General features: G+C 42.6%; 3 protein-coding genes across 4 annotated transcripts; all 3 read right to left on the bottom strand.

Moving 5' to 3' along the window:
* Nucleotides 1–1,151: 1,151 nt before the first annotated feature.
* LOC146988607 (transmembrane protein 275-like) lies at nucleotides 1,152–3,234 on the bottom strand. The gene is made up of 3 exons (XM_085775407.1): nucleotides 2,891–3,234; nucleotides 2,565–2,612; nucleotides 1,152–2,385 (listed from the first exon to the last, which is right to left on the bottom strand). The coding sequence occupies exon 3, from the start codon at nucleotides 2,381–2,383 to the stop codon at nucleotides 1,781–1,783; it is 603 nt and encodes a 200-aa protein (XP_085631533.1). The 5' UTR covers nucleotides 2,384–2,385; nucleotides 2,565–2,612; nucleotides 2,891–3,234; the 3' UTR covers nucleotides 1,152–1,780.
* A 258-nt stretch (nucleotides 3,235–3,492) lies between these two features.
* mknk1 (MAPK interacting serine/threonine kinase 1) lies at nucleotides 3,493–11,208 on the bottom strand. 2 transcript variants are annotated; one of them, XM_085774127.1, is made up of 14 exons: nucleotides 11,129–11,190; nucleotides 10,378–10,440; nucleotides 9,775–9,877; nucleotides 9,574–9,672; nucleotides 9,373–9,470; nucleotides 9,161–9,240; nucleotides 8,990–9,063; nucleotides 8,788–8,892; nucleotides 8,639–8,694; nucleotides 8,435–8,530; nucleotides 8,141–8,335; nucleotides 7,135–7,299; nucleotides 6,934–6,977; nucleotides 3,493–5,704 (listed from the first exon to the last, which is right to left on the bottom strand). In XM_085774127.1, exons 2-14 carry the CDS (start codon nucleotides 10,429–10,431, stop codon nucleotides 5,485–5,487), a joined length of 1,389 nt encoding a protein of 462 aa, XP_085630253.1. In that variant the 5' UTR covers nucleotides 10,432–10,440; nucleotides 11,129–11,190; the 3' UTR covers nucleotides 3,493–5,484. The 2 variants fall into 2 exon arrangements, with proteins under 2 accessions (XP_085630253.1, XP_085630254.1); XM_085774128.1 differs by having other exon boundaries at nucleotides 4,420–5,704; nucleotides 10,378–10,442; nucleotides 11,142–11,208.
* A 661-nt stretch (nucleotides 11,209–11,869) lies between these two features.
* On the bottom strand, nucleotides 11,870–17,285 carry mob3c (MOB kinase activator 3C). The gene is made up of 4 exons (XM_085774126.1): nucleotides 16,957–17,285; nucleotides 14,558–15,170; nucleotides 13,113–13,315; nucleotides 11,870–12,317 (listed from the first exon to the last, which is right to left on the bottom strand). Exons 2-4 carry the CDS (start codon nucleotides 14,973–14,975, stop codon nucleotides 12,288–12,290), a joined length of 651 nt encoding a protein of 216 aa, XP_085630252.1. The 5' UTR covers nucleotides 14,976–15,170; nucleotides 16,957–17,285; the 3' UTR covers nucleotides 11,870–12,287.
* Nucleotides 17,286–17,539: the final 254 nt, after the last annotated feature.

Below are 17,539 nucleotides of genomic sequence, written 5' to 3'. Positions count from 1 at the left end.
AATTAGGAGCTGATGATCAACACATGATTACTTACATGTCTATCATATACTGAAATCATGTATCATTAAGATAAGCAGCAATTCATAGGAAAAAATTGAGAAAGAATAAAATAGAAACAACTTTTGAATACGAATATATACATTGTATAAGGAATAGTATGTAAAAACAAAAAAAACAGTTATAGATTATATTTTATATGCACAGCTTATAAATAATATCAACAAATATGACACTAAATTATTAAATGAATATACATTCATGTATCATTTCATACAAGAAAGATTAGATATTTTGGTTTGTTTGGTTTCATTAGGTGAATATGTATCAGTAATGAGAGGTGAAATCCTGAGTTACAGTTTTAGCTCTCATACCATTTCTTATTCATGTATCCTTATGTGCAATTTACACTCAAAGACAGGAAGGGAAACAGTGTGGGCTTATTGTTTGTATAAAACCTGCTCATTTACAGGAACCTTCTCCCAGTTGAAGCAACTCAGCTCCAAATCTATTTCTCTGTGCCATCCTGCACGCACTCAGAGCAGCATGACCTCATTACTAGTTTAGTAAAATGACTACAGGTTGCCAAGACATGTCATCCTCTTTATAGAAACACTAGCCAGCGGTTGTATTTGTGAATACAGACATCCACGCCTCTTGCCATTCATAAAGCTCGATCCACACACACACACAGTAAGATGTTAACAACTGCAGGCGGTGGCTGTTCTGTTATCTTTTCCAGTGGTTGAGTTGTGTGCAGGGATCTGATCACACCGCGTCTCGCTGTGTTTGTGGACAGCAGATGTATAATGATGAGTAAACAGGACTCTCGCCTCTGCCAGCAGCTGTTGGGTCAGATGCCAAGTGATGGGCAACATGTTAGGGAGGAGCTGTTTGCACTGCGGCCGCCGGCTCTTCTCAGATAACGGTCGAATTATCTTCACAACCTGCTGCACACCTTTTTTTTTTTTTTCCCCCACAGCCGCAAATGTGTACCGTTGTGTCTTTTATGGCTTTGCTTTTATGGATGATACACAAAGGGAATCCTCAACAACCCATGTTATTAATTTGCTGTGTTGGCCGACAACAGAAACACGCCACGGACAGTCACTTACAATCAAGAAACTCTCGTCTTTATTTAGAAAATGTATAGACAGAGGCACGTGTTAACATTAATAAGTCTTATAACCATGGTTACTGCGACATGACAAACAAATTCACTGAAGGTAAAACACTAATTTGTTCCTGAATATCCATCTTAACACAGCTCAAGGTTACACACACTCACGCGCCACAGCTGATACAAGTATTAAAGAGAGAAAAAATAAATAACAGCACTTCTGTCAAAAGGAGCAGTCTCGTGAGTCAGAGAAGAAGCTTGGCAGGACACACTCATCTTCTTTCCCCAACGTATACGATGACAAGCACTAACCACAGTTGATCCATACGACGTGAATGCAGGATAATCGGCCTTAACTGGATGTTTTATGCAAAAAAGAAACACACAAACAGGCACTTGGATTAAGGTATCATCTCCTGTTCCTGTTTCTATTCCTGGAAAATTAATATACATCCTAGGGATGAGCAATAAGCATTCAACAACACACTGAATAAGTTACCCCATGAGGTGGCTTCTGCACAACACATTTTCAACTACATGCTTTTGTTAGGATATTTTGTCTGCAGCTTTAGATTTGAAAATGCCAACCAGTCCTGCCAATCATAAAAAGACACTTCCATTTAACAGCACAGAACATCCAGACACTGAAACAGGAGGCCATGCTATGTCGAGGAAGAAGTCTTGTGGGGAGGAGGCGGCATCTCTGTGGGGTCGCCCTCCTTGCTGTCAGAGGTCAAGGTGGGGTCGTCTCCTCCTCTCCCACACATCTCTGATAGTTGCAGCTCGTCGCCTCCATCTTGGCAGGCGGGCCGGGGGTCGGCCCCGTGGCTGGAGCTGGACTTGTGAGAGGAGCCGGGGGAGCTGGTGGGGCTGAGCTGAACGGCCGTAGTGTCCTGCAGCGTGTGCTCGCTCGTCTCCATCTCAAACGCCGCCGTCCCCATCCGCATCAGCCCCCACTTCTCTCCCCCTTTGGCCTTGCGGGCCATGTGGGCCGGGGGTCTCCTGCTGACCACGCAGCAGGCCGTGAAGAACGCCAGGGCTATCAACAGGAGGAGAGGACCTATGATGATTGGGGGGTTGCCAGTGGGCATCAAGGTGCCGAAGGCGAACGCCCCCACAAGGGTGATGTTGATGCCAGCCAGCATGATGCACAGGCCGCAGGCGCAGCACAGGGCCGGAGAGGGCAGGCTCTGCTGCCACAGCGCGCGCTGCTTCTGGACCTTCTTGTGAGCAGACGGTCTGGAGGTTTTCTCAGGCAGCACCATGTCTCATGGCAGAGGTGGGAGAAAGTCCCTATGTTGCAAGTCCAAGTCGAGTCTCAAGTCTTTGCTCTCAAGTGCCAAGCGAGTCCAAGTCTTTTTTTTGATTTGATCAAGCAAGTCTTAAGTCATCAAAGTCGAGACTCGAGTCCAAGTCAAGTCTCAAGTCTCGAGTCCAAGTCCCCACCTCTGGGAGATGGAGATCAGATGACCTGCTGATCACTGAACTCATCACCTATGAGAGAGGATGAGGAGAAGTGGCAAGAAATTAAAACAAAAAACTTATGATTATTATGCCGATCAATTCATTTCCAACACATGTTTACAGCAAAAACTGAAGATTTTACGGATGAGGCATCACCATAGCAAGTACAGTACAACTATTCTTCTTGATAGTGCTTTAATTGAGTAGCAAAACTGAAGCAGATCTAAAATCACATTTTCCTGCTGCCTACTAGACTGGCACAGAAAACCTGACAATAATGATAATGATCCGTTCTCAGTGTCACTTACATTAGATCAGACGCATAATCCAGTTCAGTGTTTCTCCGTCTTTGCACCGTGTGTGGAGTTGCTCGTGGTCTTCCTCTCTGCAGCAGGTGAACAACACAGTGGACTGCTGCTGCCGCTCAAACACTACAGGTTATAATGAGGATGGGCCACGGGGGGCGCTGTGGAGCTGTTTTAAACTCCTGGTCCAATCAAGGCAGCTTCTGATCTAAGTTTTGTCATCAACATGTGACACACCGAGATGATCTCAGAAATCAGTGGGTATGCGAGGAGGATCCAGAGTCTGAGTCATTGTTACTTCTGCTTCCTTCTCTTTCTCTTCTACTTCTTTTTAAAAAGATTAGAAAAAAAAGAACACACACAGCTCCACCACACTTCTGCTTTTCAAGCAACAAGGACACAGCTTCTGTCAGAGCAAAGCTAGATGGTCAGTGTGTGGGCAGGTTCATCGCACACCCTCTTCCTGTCACGGCGGTCCTCTCCATCATCTTCACACACAAAAGGACAACTGACCCACATTTACTCATCATAACCCCTGAGTAAACCTGCAGTGAATCAGCGGCGAACAAACAGTTTGAGTTATATCACACAGATCACACGTGACAGGATGTTAAGGATCTTTTTATTGAGAACACAGCATACCAGTGAAAATATGCTCCAGATTGAGTGCACTACGCACAAGACCCCATAAGACACTAATTTCAATGGCCTTCGATAATTGTATACCAATTACTGTGTATCATTTGATGCTATTACAAGTTGATGGGGGGGAAACAAACAAGTGCTTATATGATTCCTAATGGGAGTGAGGGGGCTGTACCATAGAAAGTGGTTGTTTCCTAATGGGTGTATACGCTTAGAGCAAATCCCTGTCAGTTCCTGCCAGCCTATGAAGTCCCTTAGTTGCTATAGGGATGGGGTGTCCATGGCAACAGTGTGAAATAAGGGGACATGCTTTTTAGCGGGTAACACATAAAATTAACAGTTATGGGGAAATAGAATTGATAGACTGTCACTGTGACCCCCAGCAAACACAGACTGGGTCCTCAATGAATGAAACAAATAAAAAAAAAAGTAAAACTATTTCTTTTATAATATATATATAAAAATAAAAGGGATCAAAATCACAAAGTGTATAACAGCAAATTGATGGACCAGAAAATCAAAGACAGAGGTTTAAGCTTAGTACGTCCATCATTGTTTCAATAGGCACATTCACAGAACCGAAAATACAAAACTGAACAATATACTATACTTGTATAAAAATAAATCCCTTCAACACCAGTATGGAATCTCCTCTATCTCACTATCAAGTGTAACATCAACTACTCATAAAACCCCTCTCACTCTCTTCACCTACTATACATATCACCTAAACAATTCAAATTCTCACATCAAGTCATTCTGACTGAAAACACTCAGCAATATCAAATTAATAAGACACCTATTAAGAAACTCTTTTTGGGTCGGTGTTCCTTTATCTCCCTCTTTCCTATTTTTTTTTTAACAGTACAAACGTGCAAACATTTGGGAAAATAAAAGCTTGAGGTAACGTTGCGGACTCGAATGAGGATTAAAAAAAAAGTTGTTAAAGCCTCTTTGAAAATAAGTATTTAGGTGTCAAATTCACATTGTTGGACAAAAGAAATAATTTTAAAAAATCTATATTTCCCTTTAAAATAAATAAGTGACTTATTTTAAAGTACATCTGTGCTACAGGTAGCTTGTGTTGCTCTGAAAGCTAGAAATGAAAAGAAAATAAAGAGTCTAAACAGAGGGTCTTTCTCTAAGCTAATTACGTATCCATTCAGATTCCTGCACTTTCTCTAAGCTCTGCCTAGGCTCTTTTAAAAACACCAGACAAGACCAGGATGACCTAAGTATGCAGGAAAATGGGACAAAAGCCCAAGCCTGCTCTAAGTGTAGTCCATATTTATCATCTAAACCACATACATCCACACACGCGTCAAATCACATACGCACTTAAAATACTAAAAGACAGATCATTCCTTTCCTTCAGTGGCAGGGAAGCAATAATAAGCATTTAAATAAAATATCAATTCACAGTTGGACAATGAGAAAAAAGCTCAAGCTAAAAAATTACATAATATTGCATTAGGGCAGCAACAGCTGCAAAACCTGTGCTGGACCTATGTAATGCTGTGTTGATAATGATATGTACTGACTGGATATCGTCATATAAACCGCCTTTTGGGGTGATTATTAATACACTACATGTGAATTTATACTGTGTGACTCAAAGCGTCTCTCAAATGAAAAAGTCTTAGTTTAAAACCGAGGCAGCATAAAACAACGCCTGGACAAATCTCAGGAGTTTCAACTACTTTTTCAATTAGTAGGTGGTAGCCAAGGATTAACCATCCCCTTGGTGCTCAAACTCTGTCTGCGTGATAAGATTACTGGCCATGGGAAAGAGCTTTAACACCAGGAACAGTTGGTCATTTCTGATAATGTGTGGCTGATCCTACAAAGCTCCCTGTCCAAACAATACACACACACACGCACACACACAGAAAGAGCAGGTAGAGGTTAAAAATCTGTCAGAGAACATGACAAAGGGGGCTTGTACTAGTCCCTCAGGCTGCAAGGTCGTCTGAAGCAGGTGCGAAGTCCCTGGTGCGCAGAGCGTTGGACTGCGCCCGTCTACGTGCCAGCCTGGAGTTGGAAGGAGGAGAGAGCCTCATGGAGCAAACGACCGCTCCGACGTCCTCCTGCTGCTCGTCATGCTGGGATAGCTGCCGGTTAAAGGCGATGGCTTCTGCTGCAAACTGGGTCAGGTCTTTGGTGCTGCTGTTCCTGTAAGAGCAAAGGAGATGGAGAAGGATGTAAGACAAAGCCGACTGTTTTTAAACTGCGTTTCATACACTTTTTAATTCTTCATTATCTGTGGACTGGTATTCTTCTGCAGACCATTTCCTCACCATCAACAGTTTAGCATCTTGGTGACTCGCTGTACACCCCACTGAGAGGAGAGGCACAGCACCACGGGGTGCGGTGATGATCACCTAATGACGCACTGCTATCTTGGTGCCATAAATGACTTTTATTATTGAGCATTTATTATCAAATGCTCAGTTTAGTTTCTCTGTTGGGTTTAAATCCAAATTCTGTCAAATAGGTGCATTCACTTTTTAGCCTGGACACCAACGTTACTGCATTTGCCTCATTTCTCAACTCTCCTGTGGTCACATGTGAAAACTCTGCTCAACTGCAGCACAGAAAGGGACACTCTGTTTATAATTGTAGCCTCTAACTAAACACTGATTTAAAAATTACAATTTTTTAATTTGATAAAATTGGGCGCTCCTAGCAGTACAGGAAATTAAATAAATGGGTTCATGTCATTAAAAAAATGAAAAAAGATTCTGAGGCCAATAGGCAAGTTATGGGATCTTTGATAGTTTGAGCACTGTATAAGGGCTACTATATAACTACTAACTAGTGCAGCAACCTTTGTGCTCTCAAAATCTGAGACAATCCTGAGGGTTTGTTACTCATTCCCTGGATAATGTTTAAATCACAATATAAATATTAACCAGAAAAGCTTCAGTCGATTCAGTCAGATTTTTGTTTGTATGAACAAAACAAATTAAGTAAAATTCAAGAAATATAAAATACTGTGTTCATGCAGTAGTACTGAATTGGATATGATTATAAATCAATGTGATGACAGATAAATCTCACAAGGAAGTGACCAAAATGAATTAAAAAGTAGATAAATCAAAAAAGAAACTTTTACTAAACTAAAATTCCCCCAAGAAAAAAAATCTACATTAGAAACCATGTTTTAAGGGGATGAAAGTAGTGAATGTGATTGGCCATGACTGAAACTAGCTCTAACACCTATTACGTATGATAATGTATTCTGTCTCGTTTCCAAGAGTGCCACCGGGGCGCCAAGGTGCACAGATACCAAAATGTGCTTTTGCTTTAATGTGAATTTACTTATCTTAACATTCCTTTTTTTTGAAGCACCTTATTAACTTCATAATACTTTTGACTTGACTTTCTAAACTCTGTCATACCTCTGTAGGACATGAGGAGTTGGAAGACCTCTCTCTGGAGCGTTCTGTAAAAAAAGAAAAAAAGAAAAAAGGAGGGGAATAATTTACCTAAATTGCACACTGAAATTAAACAGAACAGTGGAAGAATCATTATGGTCTTGTATAAGACAAGACTAGAATACCAAATCAGCTATTGCGGTGTATAGATGTAATGATACCCACCCCCTGCACCCAAGGGTGCTTGAGGACCTGAGCAGCACTGAGGCGCAGGGTGGCATCCCGGACCAACAGCTTGGATATGAGATCCTTGGCCCCTCCTGTGATGTGAGCCCAGTCCTTGTCTGGAAACTCATACTTGCCCTGCTGGATGCTCTCAAACAGGTTGCTCTGAGGAGAGAGGATTACACAATGTCCTGTCAAACTGTTCAGACGTCAGTGTGCGTTTGTTGCTGTCATTTGTGGTGAAAAAAGTAAACATTCTCCGCCCAAAAATATGGTGCCTGTAGGTGAAGGCTATTTAAAACAGAGCATACATCAGTCATTGTTTCAGGAAGAAATTTGCAAATGATGATCAGTGCCCAGATGGTAATACCAGTGATGAAAGGAAGAACTGTTCTGACGCAACTGGAAGGAGCAATGTCATCACAGGCATTTACGGATCTGATAGCCACCGTGCAAACTGGTCAAACAGATCTGTCACATGTCATGTGACCTGTACAAGTGTCAGAGCCCTTATGTATGACACTTTAGTTGGTGATTGCGTGTGTAGTGTAACAGCAGTGTTTCTGGTTTAACAGCACTGTGTTGGGCAGGGGACAGGTGTGACTACAGTGTCTTTGTATTACAACAGGAAAAAGAGTGGGCTTACTTGTGTGTGTTTACATCAGTTCCGAGCAGAGGCCATAAATAGTAATAAATAATTTGACTAGGGTGTGAATGCATGTAACCTGCACTGCTGGCAGAGGCCAGATGTTAGTGGGTCTTAGCAAGTTTTTAAACTCATGGAAAAGAGGCTTAAGGGAAGATTTTACAGTACAAATCATTGGCTGCTGCTACAAAACACAAACACTTTCATGTTGTCGGTTCAAATTGTATCTTTGTGATAGAGGTGACAAGAGAGGAAGCACACTGTCCCTTTGTTCTGGGAACACTGTGGTAAGAACGTTTATGGCTGTGTGAAGTGATAAGGACACTGAGTCCGTGCCGAGGCTGATAAGGTAAGGGCTACCTGGCAGGTTCTGCAGGTTTCTCCTCGATCCCATCCACAGTCGGTGCCACAGTGGCCGATGAAAGGGGGGCTGCCGCTCAGCAGGATGTACAGAATGACCCCGAGGCTCCAAAGGTCACAGCGCTTGTCATAGAAGGAGGCTTCATCGGTGAACACCTCCACTACTTCTGGAGCCATGTACTCGGCTGAGCCACACTGAGAGAGGGCAACAACAAAAAAATAAGTCAAATAACTGTTCTCCATCAGATTAATTATGTTTGTGTGTCTACGATGGATTAAAGCGTAGACTGTTACCGGTGTGGTGAGCTCTGGAGTTGTTATGGGTGTACAGGCACTGCTGAGCTTCACTCCGCTTCCCAAGTCAAAATCACAGATCTTTACTGGCGACACCTGAGCAGGACGATGGAGGAAAGACATCATCACACTGTTTAACTCAATAGCTTTATGAGTAACTAGTGTCTTTCTCAGATCTTCCTGTCTTTTGCATTGCCCACTTACCTGATCAGTGTACTCACAAAGGATGTTCTCCAGCTTAAGGTCTCTATGGGCAATGCCTGTAGAAAAGCACATTGACATCGTGAGGAAATGAAAAACAGAATCTTTCATTTCGGACTTTGGTAGAATACCTGTTGCCTTCTGTGACCTACCTTTAGTGTGTAAGAAGTCAAGCGCTTGGGCAATATCCCTGACCACCTTACTGGCCTCCAGCTCGTCAAAGTGCTTTCGGTTCTGGATGTGTGTGAGAATGGAGCCTGAGGGAAGAGAAGAGTCATCTCAAATTGCTTCATGTACACAAACAGCTTTGTGTACAAGGACATCGCAACTGGTGGGATAGTCAAATATACCTACCTCCACGCAGCTTTTCAAAGACCAGATAAAAGCATGAGCTGTCCTCAAAAAACTGGATCAGTTCCAAAATATTCCTGGAACAAGATATTTTCCAGCTGATAAGACTCTGTTTCCCCCTGTGTTATTATAATTTGATTTTATTTGAAAAAGTCTCTGACTAAATGTACTCACTTGTTTCCTTGACATTGGTAGAGTGTCTCCACCTCTCGAAAGACCCGGCTGCGGCTGTGTCCGGCACTTTTTTCTATGATCTTTATAAACAAAAACAGACAAGTTGTTACTATATTATTTATCCCTATCCCCTGAATATTTTAGTTAGCTGCTTATCTTAACTTAGTTAACAGTGTGGCTGTAAAGAAGTGTGTAATCTGACCCCAACTCACCTTCACAGCAAACTCCTGCCCATTTTGCAGGCTAATGCATCCTTGAACTTTGGCATATGCTCCCTGACCAAGCACCTCATCTGTCAGCTTGTAGAGGTCTGGGGAAATAAATAGATATGAGTGTGCTTACCAGGTAGTAGATGGTAGATGTTTTCCTGTTTTTCCCCTATTAAAATCCCACAATAATCTGAGTTTTATTACCATCAAAAGTCCCAGTGGAGCTGTCTGTTGCTCTTGTTCTCTTCTTCTTCTTTCTTTTAGCTGCATCTGGGATGTTCACTGGCTGGCTTTTCTCAAAATCTGTTGCAAAATAGAGGAATCAAAAGCAGGAAGCAAAATGAGCATTCACAGCACGTACGCTGCAACCACAATAGGCTGTTCTCTGTAATTAAATCATTGTACCTGCTTGGCCTTGGGAAAGGTGCCGTCTTTCCTCTGTGGAGATACCATTCTCCGGAGTTGCACCACAGCTCTGCCCTACTTGGCCAAAAGCCAGGGAGTTACCCTGTAACAGACACAGCCGAGGGGGCACAGAGGGAGGGAAAGTTTAGTCAGAGAGATCTGGTGGTTGTATGGTAGAGTAAGCACGAGAAGAACTACATAATCCTGCCACTTTGTTGACAACGTTTACAATCCAGCAGGTGGAAACACACACAAAAATGAACCACTGTAAACATGATGGTCACAAGACTACTACTACAGCCTTGCTGTCTATCCTTTCCTTTGGCAACCTGCCAAAACAGTGGGCTGATGATAATACAGTAAAGCACAACTGCCGCCCTTATCTCTCCCTGGACATTACCAGAAGCAGTCACACGACTACCGGTAGTCAGTACATGACTCACAGAGAGAGTGATGAAACTTCTGTTTCAGTGTAGATGACCTTCAGTGTGTGTGTGTGTGTGTGTGTTGCCATTTTCTGGCAACTTGATGGTCTATCTGACACAACGTGTTTCAGGAAGTTAGAGGTTTTGAAATCCCCAGTGATAATAGTTGAGCTCCTACCTGGAGAGAGTGCTGGAAGGCTTGCAGCTCCGCCATCACGCTGTGCCTCACCATATCTGCCAACTGAGAGAGCACATAACAAATATTCAGCTAGTCTGGAACAAACTGCGTCAGCACAGGCATAAATATTCATAAATGAAAAACCACACACACAGGTCCATCAACTGCCCTTGGTTGACTTGGCGTGTACAGGAAAACACATATTTCCTCTTTCTCTTACTCTCGAGTGACACATTTTATCTCACTTTGGTTGCGGTTATTACTATGAAAGAGCCTTCGTGTCCTGTCTGTTGACGTTAGCTGACGTTGTGCTAAGAAGGAAAGTGTTTGCACTGAACTGCTGTTAAAACACTATCTAACGATATAAAAGCTCGAGGTGATAACTTACTGACGTTAACGTATATATTTAGCTCCGTGTTAATGTCGGTGGTTAATTACAACCATCCACGACTGCAGCTAAAAATAGCCACGTCGTTACTCAACGTTTTTAATCAGTTCCACAAATTAAACAGTTTGTCACCGAGAGAGGACAATAGATATAAGATTAACCAGGCGATTTAGGTAAAAAAGTTAGAGTTAGGGTTAATGGAGCAACCCGACGTTATTGTTGTCGTTAGCCACAGGTAGCTAACGGGAGCTAGCTCGTTGTACCTTTAAACGTCCGTTCGCCACAGTCTATGGTCTGGATACAAACACCCGTAAGGTAGTAGCGTTTAAAGGTTTACATGCAAAGAAAAAAAGGTATCCTAACCTGGACTCTGTGTCCAAACCAGCCAGGTCCCGTCTGTCAAAGCCTCTGCCAACTGATGTAAGCATCCATTGCTAGCTGAGATCCATCAGCCAGACAGTCGGTGACGCACAGGGCGGGAAAACACATAAACAGACACTAGCCCCGCCCCTTCGTCCGTTCCTCCTTCTCCCATTGGTCGGGAATGAGGCTACCACCGCTACGTCACTCGGCTCTGCTGCCCCCTGCCACACCCCACTCCACGTAGAGGGGATTTTTTTGTGTGTGTGATGAGGAGGTTTTATTTACACATGTGTGTCAGGGCTCTGAGTTTTGGCACATCAGCACTGGCTGAAGGAAGTATAGCTGTCGTCACATACCTGCAGTATTTCATCATTTTCATTATTTTGTTAAGAGACTTAGAGACTTTACATTTATGTTGTGTAATTTGCCTTAATATTATGTTGGTTTTGGCCCTGGAACTGTGTTGATTTCAGCATAATGTGCATAGTGTGTGTGTGTGTGTGTGTGTGCGTGTGTGTGTATTCATTTCTGCCATAAAGAGTTCATATCCAGTATTAAAACAAAATAATGATAGTGTGCCTGTGAGTATTATTGTGTAATGCACGACATAACATTCTTGTGGAGTTGTAGTAAAAAAGCAACTGGACTTCTTCTCTTGTTTGAAGACGTGTCACCCCTCATCCAACGTTAGAACACGTAACACATAACATTAGAAAAAACAGACATCATGCAGTCATTAGTATTTTTAGACCATTTCTTCATACTTTTCCGAGCTTGGAACAATTTTGAACAAGAAAAACACATCAAATAAAATACATACTTCTATTCATCAAAATAAGACTCAACACTGTATATCAAAACATATATAAAAGGTCAGACATAAACATATACATGCAGGAGTAAAGAAAAATGATACGTACAGGAGATGTATTATTATAAAGCAATACAAAGTCCTACAATGATGGCATCACAGCACCAGAACTACTTTAAGTAGAAACATCTGGGAAGGTACAGTGCCACCAATCTGAAGAAGTGTGGCACGTATTTGGACCTGTCCACTTTTTGTAAAATTGCTCTTCGTTTTGATTGTTTCGATGCTGGTGTTTTCTCACGGGGCTCAGGTAACGTCAGAATGTAAACTCCTTTGTCCATGTTTTGTTTAATTGCATATCTTCTCTGTCATCTCTTTCTGCAGGAGAAGAAAACAAAGGACATGTTTAACACATCTTACATATGCAATGAATGATTGTTGATGAATGTAATCTACAATTTCAAAATCAGGAATGTAATTGTCTTATTGTGAGAAAGAAACATATCCTGCCTATAGGACTGATAGCAGCAAGACAATAAAAATAGGGTCTGTTTACAAGGTTTATCTTTTCTCTGGTGTGTTGACATAAATGTCTCCATATTTGTCTGTGCAGGGAGAATTACACAGCCCAAGCAACATAATGATAGCCATAGAAGCCTTTTGGAGCTCCATTCTCTATTAGCTCATATGTGATGATGGTCCCTTTGTTGGAAAAAAGCAGCAACTATAAAAACACTATGACTACACAATGTCAGAAACTTCTCTTATGTGGGCTATTGCTTCAAACCAAATACATTTCTAGAGAGCAGTTATGATATTCTTTCATAGTAGGAAACTTGTGTGGTGGAAAATGAATATTATATTTGAGAGAACACGATTCATATGTTCACGAATAGAATGAACGATAACGTGGCACATGCACCTTCAGGAGGAAATTTCCATACTGCACATGCACTCACAGGGAAAACACAATGAGATAAAGATAAAAGTCAACTTCATCAGGCATGCTGCATCACAGCGAGGTTATAGACGACAAGATGGCTGATATTTTCTGCCAGATTGACAGTCATGAAAGTGACACTGACAGCTCTCCCATTAGAAAGCATCTATCTGATCCTCTCCTGCTCCCTCTCACTTCACCCTGACACATCTGAGGTCACACCATCATCTCACCAGGGGCTCCAGTTCAGAGTGATCAATGAGGTTGAACTCCGAGATGAAGTAGTAGTAGTGCTTGTAGCAGGTATTGATGTGGGCCTCTGCACCCATGCTGCAGACGCTGTCAAAGTGATGGATGTAAACATGCACAAAGACTCTGAAGAGACGGCTCAGGATCTTCTTGCACACCTGCTGGAAGTTCTTGGGGAAAGGTACACCTGGAGCAAAGAAGGGAGATGAGTGTTACAGAAATGTAAAGGCTTTCACCTGAAAAACCTTTTGATTGTAGATTTGAGACAAGACCTTTCATTTTTTTTCAACTGAAACCAATCATTCAGCAGACACAACACTCTGTAAAGTACAATCATTTCTCAGTCTTCTTAACTAATCGGATTTGCATATGTAGCCAATGTTATCTGGCCCTCTGCGTTGTGTTAGGTACAGACTACCCCAAGTGGGGTTCGAACCCTGCTCTCCTGCACCGCGTGGGCGATGATGCAAACCGTTTAGCTAAATAATACTATATTAAATGAAGTGTCTGTTGATAGAGTTGAAAAAAGTGAGTCAAACTCAGTCAAATGGTTTTGTGTTGAAGAACCGACAAAGGTGGAAGGTTTCATAGCATCATCTCATTTGGCAAAACAGAAATTATGAAACTTAACATCCAGATTGTGAAAAAATTGTAAATAATTGTAAAAGTAATGAACAAGCTATCAGAGAGTTCAAACTAATATCTAAAAGTAATAATGCTTTGTCTAATTCTTGTGATACAAATGTAAAATTGGCTAAGCCTGAACATTGGCAGCGGTAAGATCACTATGTCTTGACTTGCATGATTTGGTGGCATTAATGTCATACCAATAAGGGGTGCGCCAAAGAAAGAAGTTTGAGAACCTCTGTACATGTACACAAGCATATTGTTACACGTCATGTGTTTACCCCATTTTCTGTTTACTCCTGCTCAGGGCCATGGGAGGATTGTGCACATATTGGACAAACAGCAGCAGGGAAACACCCAGGACAAATAGCTACTAAAACCTGTTCACAACTGTGGGAAAGTTATTATTTAAATTGCCTGCACATCTGTGTCTAAGTCCACAAAGAAGGCCTTAATTTATCCAGAACCACAGAGCCATTTTGCTAACTGCTGTGCTAATTGTCCTCTGAGCTCACTCTTTCTTTATGGATGAAATTCTCACCTCTATTAAATGTTGATTGTCCAATCTGGCTCTGAGATAAAATAACATGACAGTCAACTGCTTATGCACCTCTAAATGTCAACCTTACTGTTTAATTAACCTCTGCTTGAACTTCATCATCCCATTTGCGATGTTAATGAAGAAGAGCAGTGCAGCTCTTCAGCACTGATGCTGCAAAACATCAGTGCAGCTCACACTCCATCATGTACTAGGTTACACATTCAGTACTGACGCCTTCATTTATAGACACCTCACACACACCTACTCTGGTGGGGAAGATGTCTTCATTATTGATGAGTGACTCTATCCAGTCCATCAGCAGGTTCATGTACTTGAGAGCAGGTAGCTTGGTGGGTTTCTTGTAGTCGTCGCCGTCCTGCCACCTGTACTCGTACCTCAGCCCCCCAGACATGATGGGACACGTGCGCTCGGTGCAGTACTCGCTCACCGTGCCATAGATCAGGTTGATCCTGTTAAAGAAATCCACCACATGAACAGCAATCCAATCGTTGATATTCTCTCCCTCCGGGAGCTGAACCACTTTCCTGAGGTCCAAACCGGACTTGAGTGAGGCCTGGGCCTTCTTGTAGAGTTCAAATCGCTGGGTGCCCGGCTCAAACCGCTTCCTTGGCCTGAATGTTCTGTCTTTGCTGAACACTTGTCCAAGACACAACGCCATTGACTTGGTCGTTTCCCCTGAGATAAGCGGGGAATGAGCTCTCCAGAATAATAATTAGTTTTGAGTGTGATAGCGTGTGACCTTCCTGAGAGAGGGAACCAGGCTGGTTTCAGCTCTGAAATGAGGTCAGACAGGGGTCAGCATCTGTCATGCAAAGATAGCCAGGAGCTCTTGTTTTCAGATGGTGGGACGTTCCTGTGAGACAGAAAAACAAGAGAAGTCTGCTAATTCTTTTCCTGTCAATTCACCGCCTTATCAGTCACCAAAACATCAGAACTATAGCTACAGAACCACCCATCCCATTGTCAAATGATCAACAAAGAAAGCCCTAGGAAATTAATCAAAATTCACAAGTGAAACATCTTCAAAGAAAAAGGTAATTAAATTGACTCATATAGGCCAAAGTCTTTATTACCCCTGTAAAACAAACCAGAGAGTTCATCTCAAATGTGTATAGTTATTGCATCCGCTGCTCTGCGTGACCACAGTGACCTTATCACAAGATTTTCAGTGGCATCCAGTGATAAAAATAGCAACTGTTTCAGTCAGTTGTGGCAAAAACCAGGCCACTAGAGTCAAGCATAATTCAGAAAATGAATGGCATGCTGTGACTCACTAAAAACGAAAGTGGATTTTGGAAGCAACCTGAGAGAAAATGTCCAATGGTCTCTATTGCTCGGAAATGCCACTTTGACTCCCTTCGAGAGCACTGTGGTTTATAGAAGTAGATGAAAGGGAAAAAGCTGACACTGAACATGACAACTGATGGGAAACAGACCACCAGCCCCTCCCTTGGGAAATGAGTCTTGGGATATGACACACAACCAATAGATTAGTGCTGGCTATTAACTCTTTGGCAGATACACTGATTAGGGGTGGGACCTCCCTGAGTACAAGCCCATGCCTGCATTGTTATGATAATAAAACCTAAATGTTAGCATTTGAATATCAACTGAGTAGGTTATTGTCTAGAAATAGGGTGTACAGTGTTTAAGAAATAGAGGTAGGCATGTTATTGAATTAGAAGGGTTGAATTTCATTGAGTAACACTGGCAACTCTCCATTGCCTTGCCTGTTTCCATTCAGGACTTTGGAGGATTAAAGCTTTATGCCCTCAGAGATTTGAAGTGAAGTCACATTCAAGTGACTGTGGTTGCAACATGATACAATATCCGCATTTGTGTCCCGAGTCTCTTTGCGAACTGCCAGTCTTAACATTTCCTGTGTTTTGCTTTTCTGTGACACAACTTAGTAGAAGTTTCTGTCTCTGCACCATCATCTGTGCTTACTCTGTAGACCAAACACTGATATGGCTATTTGTTGTGAAAAAGATTCAGACCTCTCACGTGTCTGCTGAACTCATAGTTTTGCTGGTTTCTCTTCACCCTGTGAGTTCATTTGAATAAACGGTGAAGATTTAAACTGCAGGCAGCATTTGATATATGAGAGGGGTACTTTTACTTTCCACCAGCTTCCACAGGCAGCCTGATCTCAGCTCAAAACTCACCACTGGGGGAGCATGAATACGTGGTCATGAGATAACTTTGAATTAGTCCATAACAAAAAGGCTTGTGAGAAAAGCTCAAAGTTTCAATGCTTCATTCTCTCCTCAAACTCAGGGAGACACACTTTCATCCAAACATTTAACTTGGACACTGAAGACAATGAGGACTTTTGTCCAGCACATGAGACAGACTTTAATTTTGATCACTTGACGTCCCTCTGCATGCCTGAACAGCCTCAACATGTCTGAAGCGTGTCTGATCACGTACTGAGCTTGGCTGCTCTCCCTGCATACTCAGATGATTTTATAGGTTGTTTTTTCTGACACTGCAAACTTAGAAAAGCCCTGACACAAAAAAGCAAACACTAGCTTCTACATATAAAACGTTGCATGTCGCAGAAACCAGACAGAGCAGAGGACATAGAGAGAGAGAGATTAAAAACAGGAGATGAATGGAAAAAGCTGTCTGCACTGTACCTGGCTTAAATCCTACAGTGGAGGGTCTGGGACTGGGTGGAAAGTTGTGGGAAGTTCAGGGAGGATTTGGGCGTCGGATCTCCTGACTTTAAACTCCCCGTGGAGGTTAGCTCCAGCTGCTCTGCCCCCCTCTCGCCTCCTCTGGATCTTCTCCCTCCCTGCCGGCCACTAACAGACCGTGAGGCTCCAACTTCACTCGGCAGCAACACAGTAAAGAGAGAAAAAGTTGTTTGGCTTCTCTTCCTGTTGATGATGTCACATCCTGACTTTGTCTGCTGGGCTCTGCTGTTGGTGTCTATATCTGAGTGTGAGTGTGTGTGTGTGTGTGTGTGTGTGTGTGTGTGTGTGTGTGTGTGTGTGTGTGTGCGTGTATGTGGGTGTGTGTATGGAGGACCTATAAATTGAAAGAGAAGAAGGGCTGGAAAAGGTCTTTCCAAACCCCGACTCAGCCCTCCCTCTTTTCCTTTTTTTTCCCTCTTTCTTCTTGTCCTGCAGGCAGAGCCCGGCCCTCTGGTAAAGGTCCTGAGAAAACAACCCGTCCCTTTGAGCCACATATAGGACAGAAGGAGCAGAATGATCCCAC

The sequence above is a fragment of the Trachurus japonicus genome, chromosome 4, assembly GCF_045865225.1.
Source record: "Trachurus japonicus isolate A0001 chromosome 4, Traja_1.0".
Lineage (NCBI taxonomy): Eukaryota > Metazoa > Chordata > Actinopteri > Carangiformes > Carangidae > Trachurus > Trachurus japonicus.
Note: the sequence above shows the minus strand (reverse complement) of the source record. Positions and strands in the feature narration are given on the sequence as shown.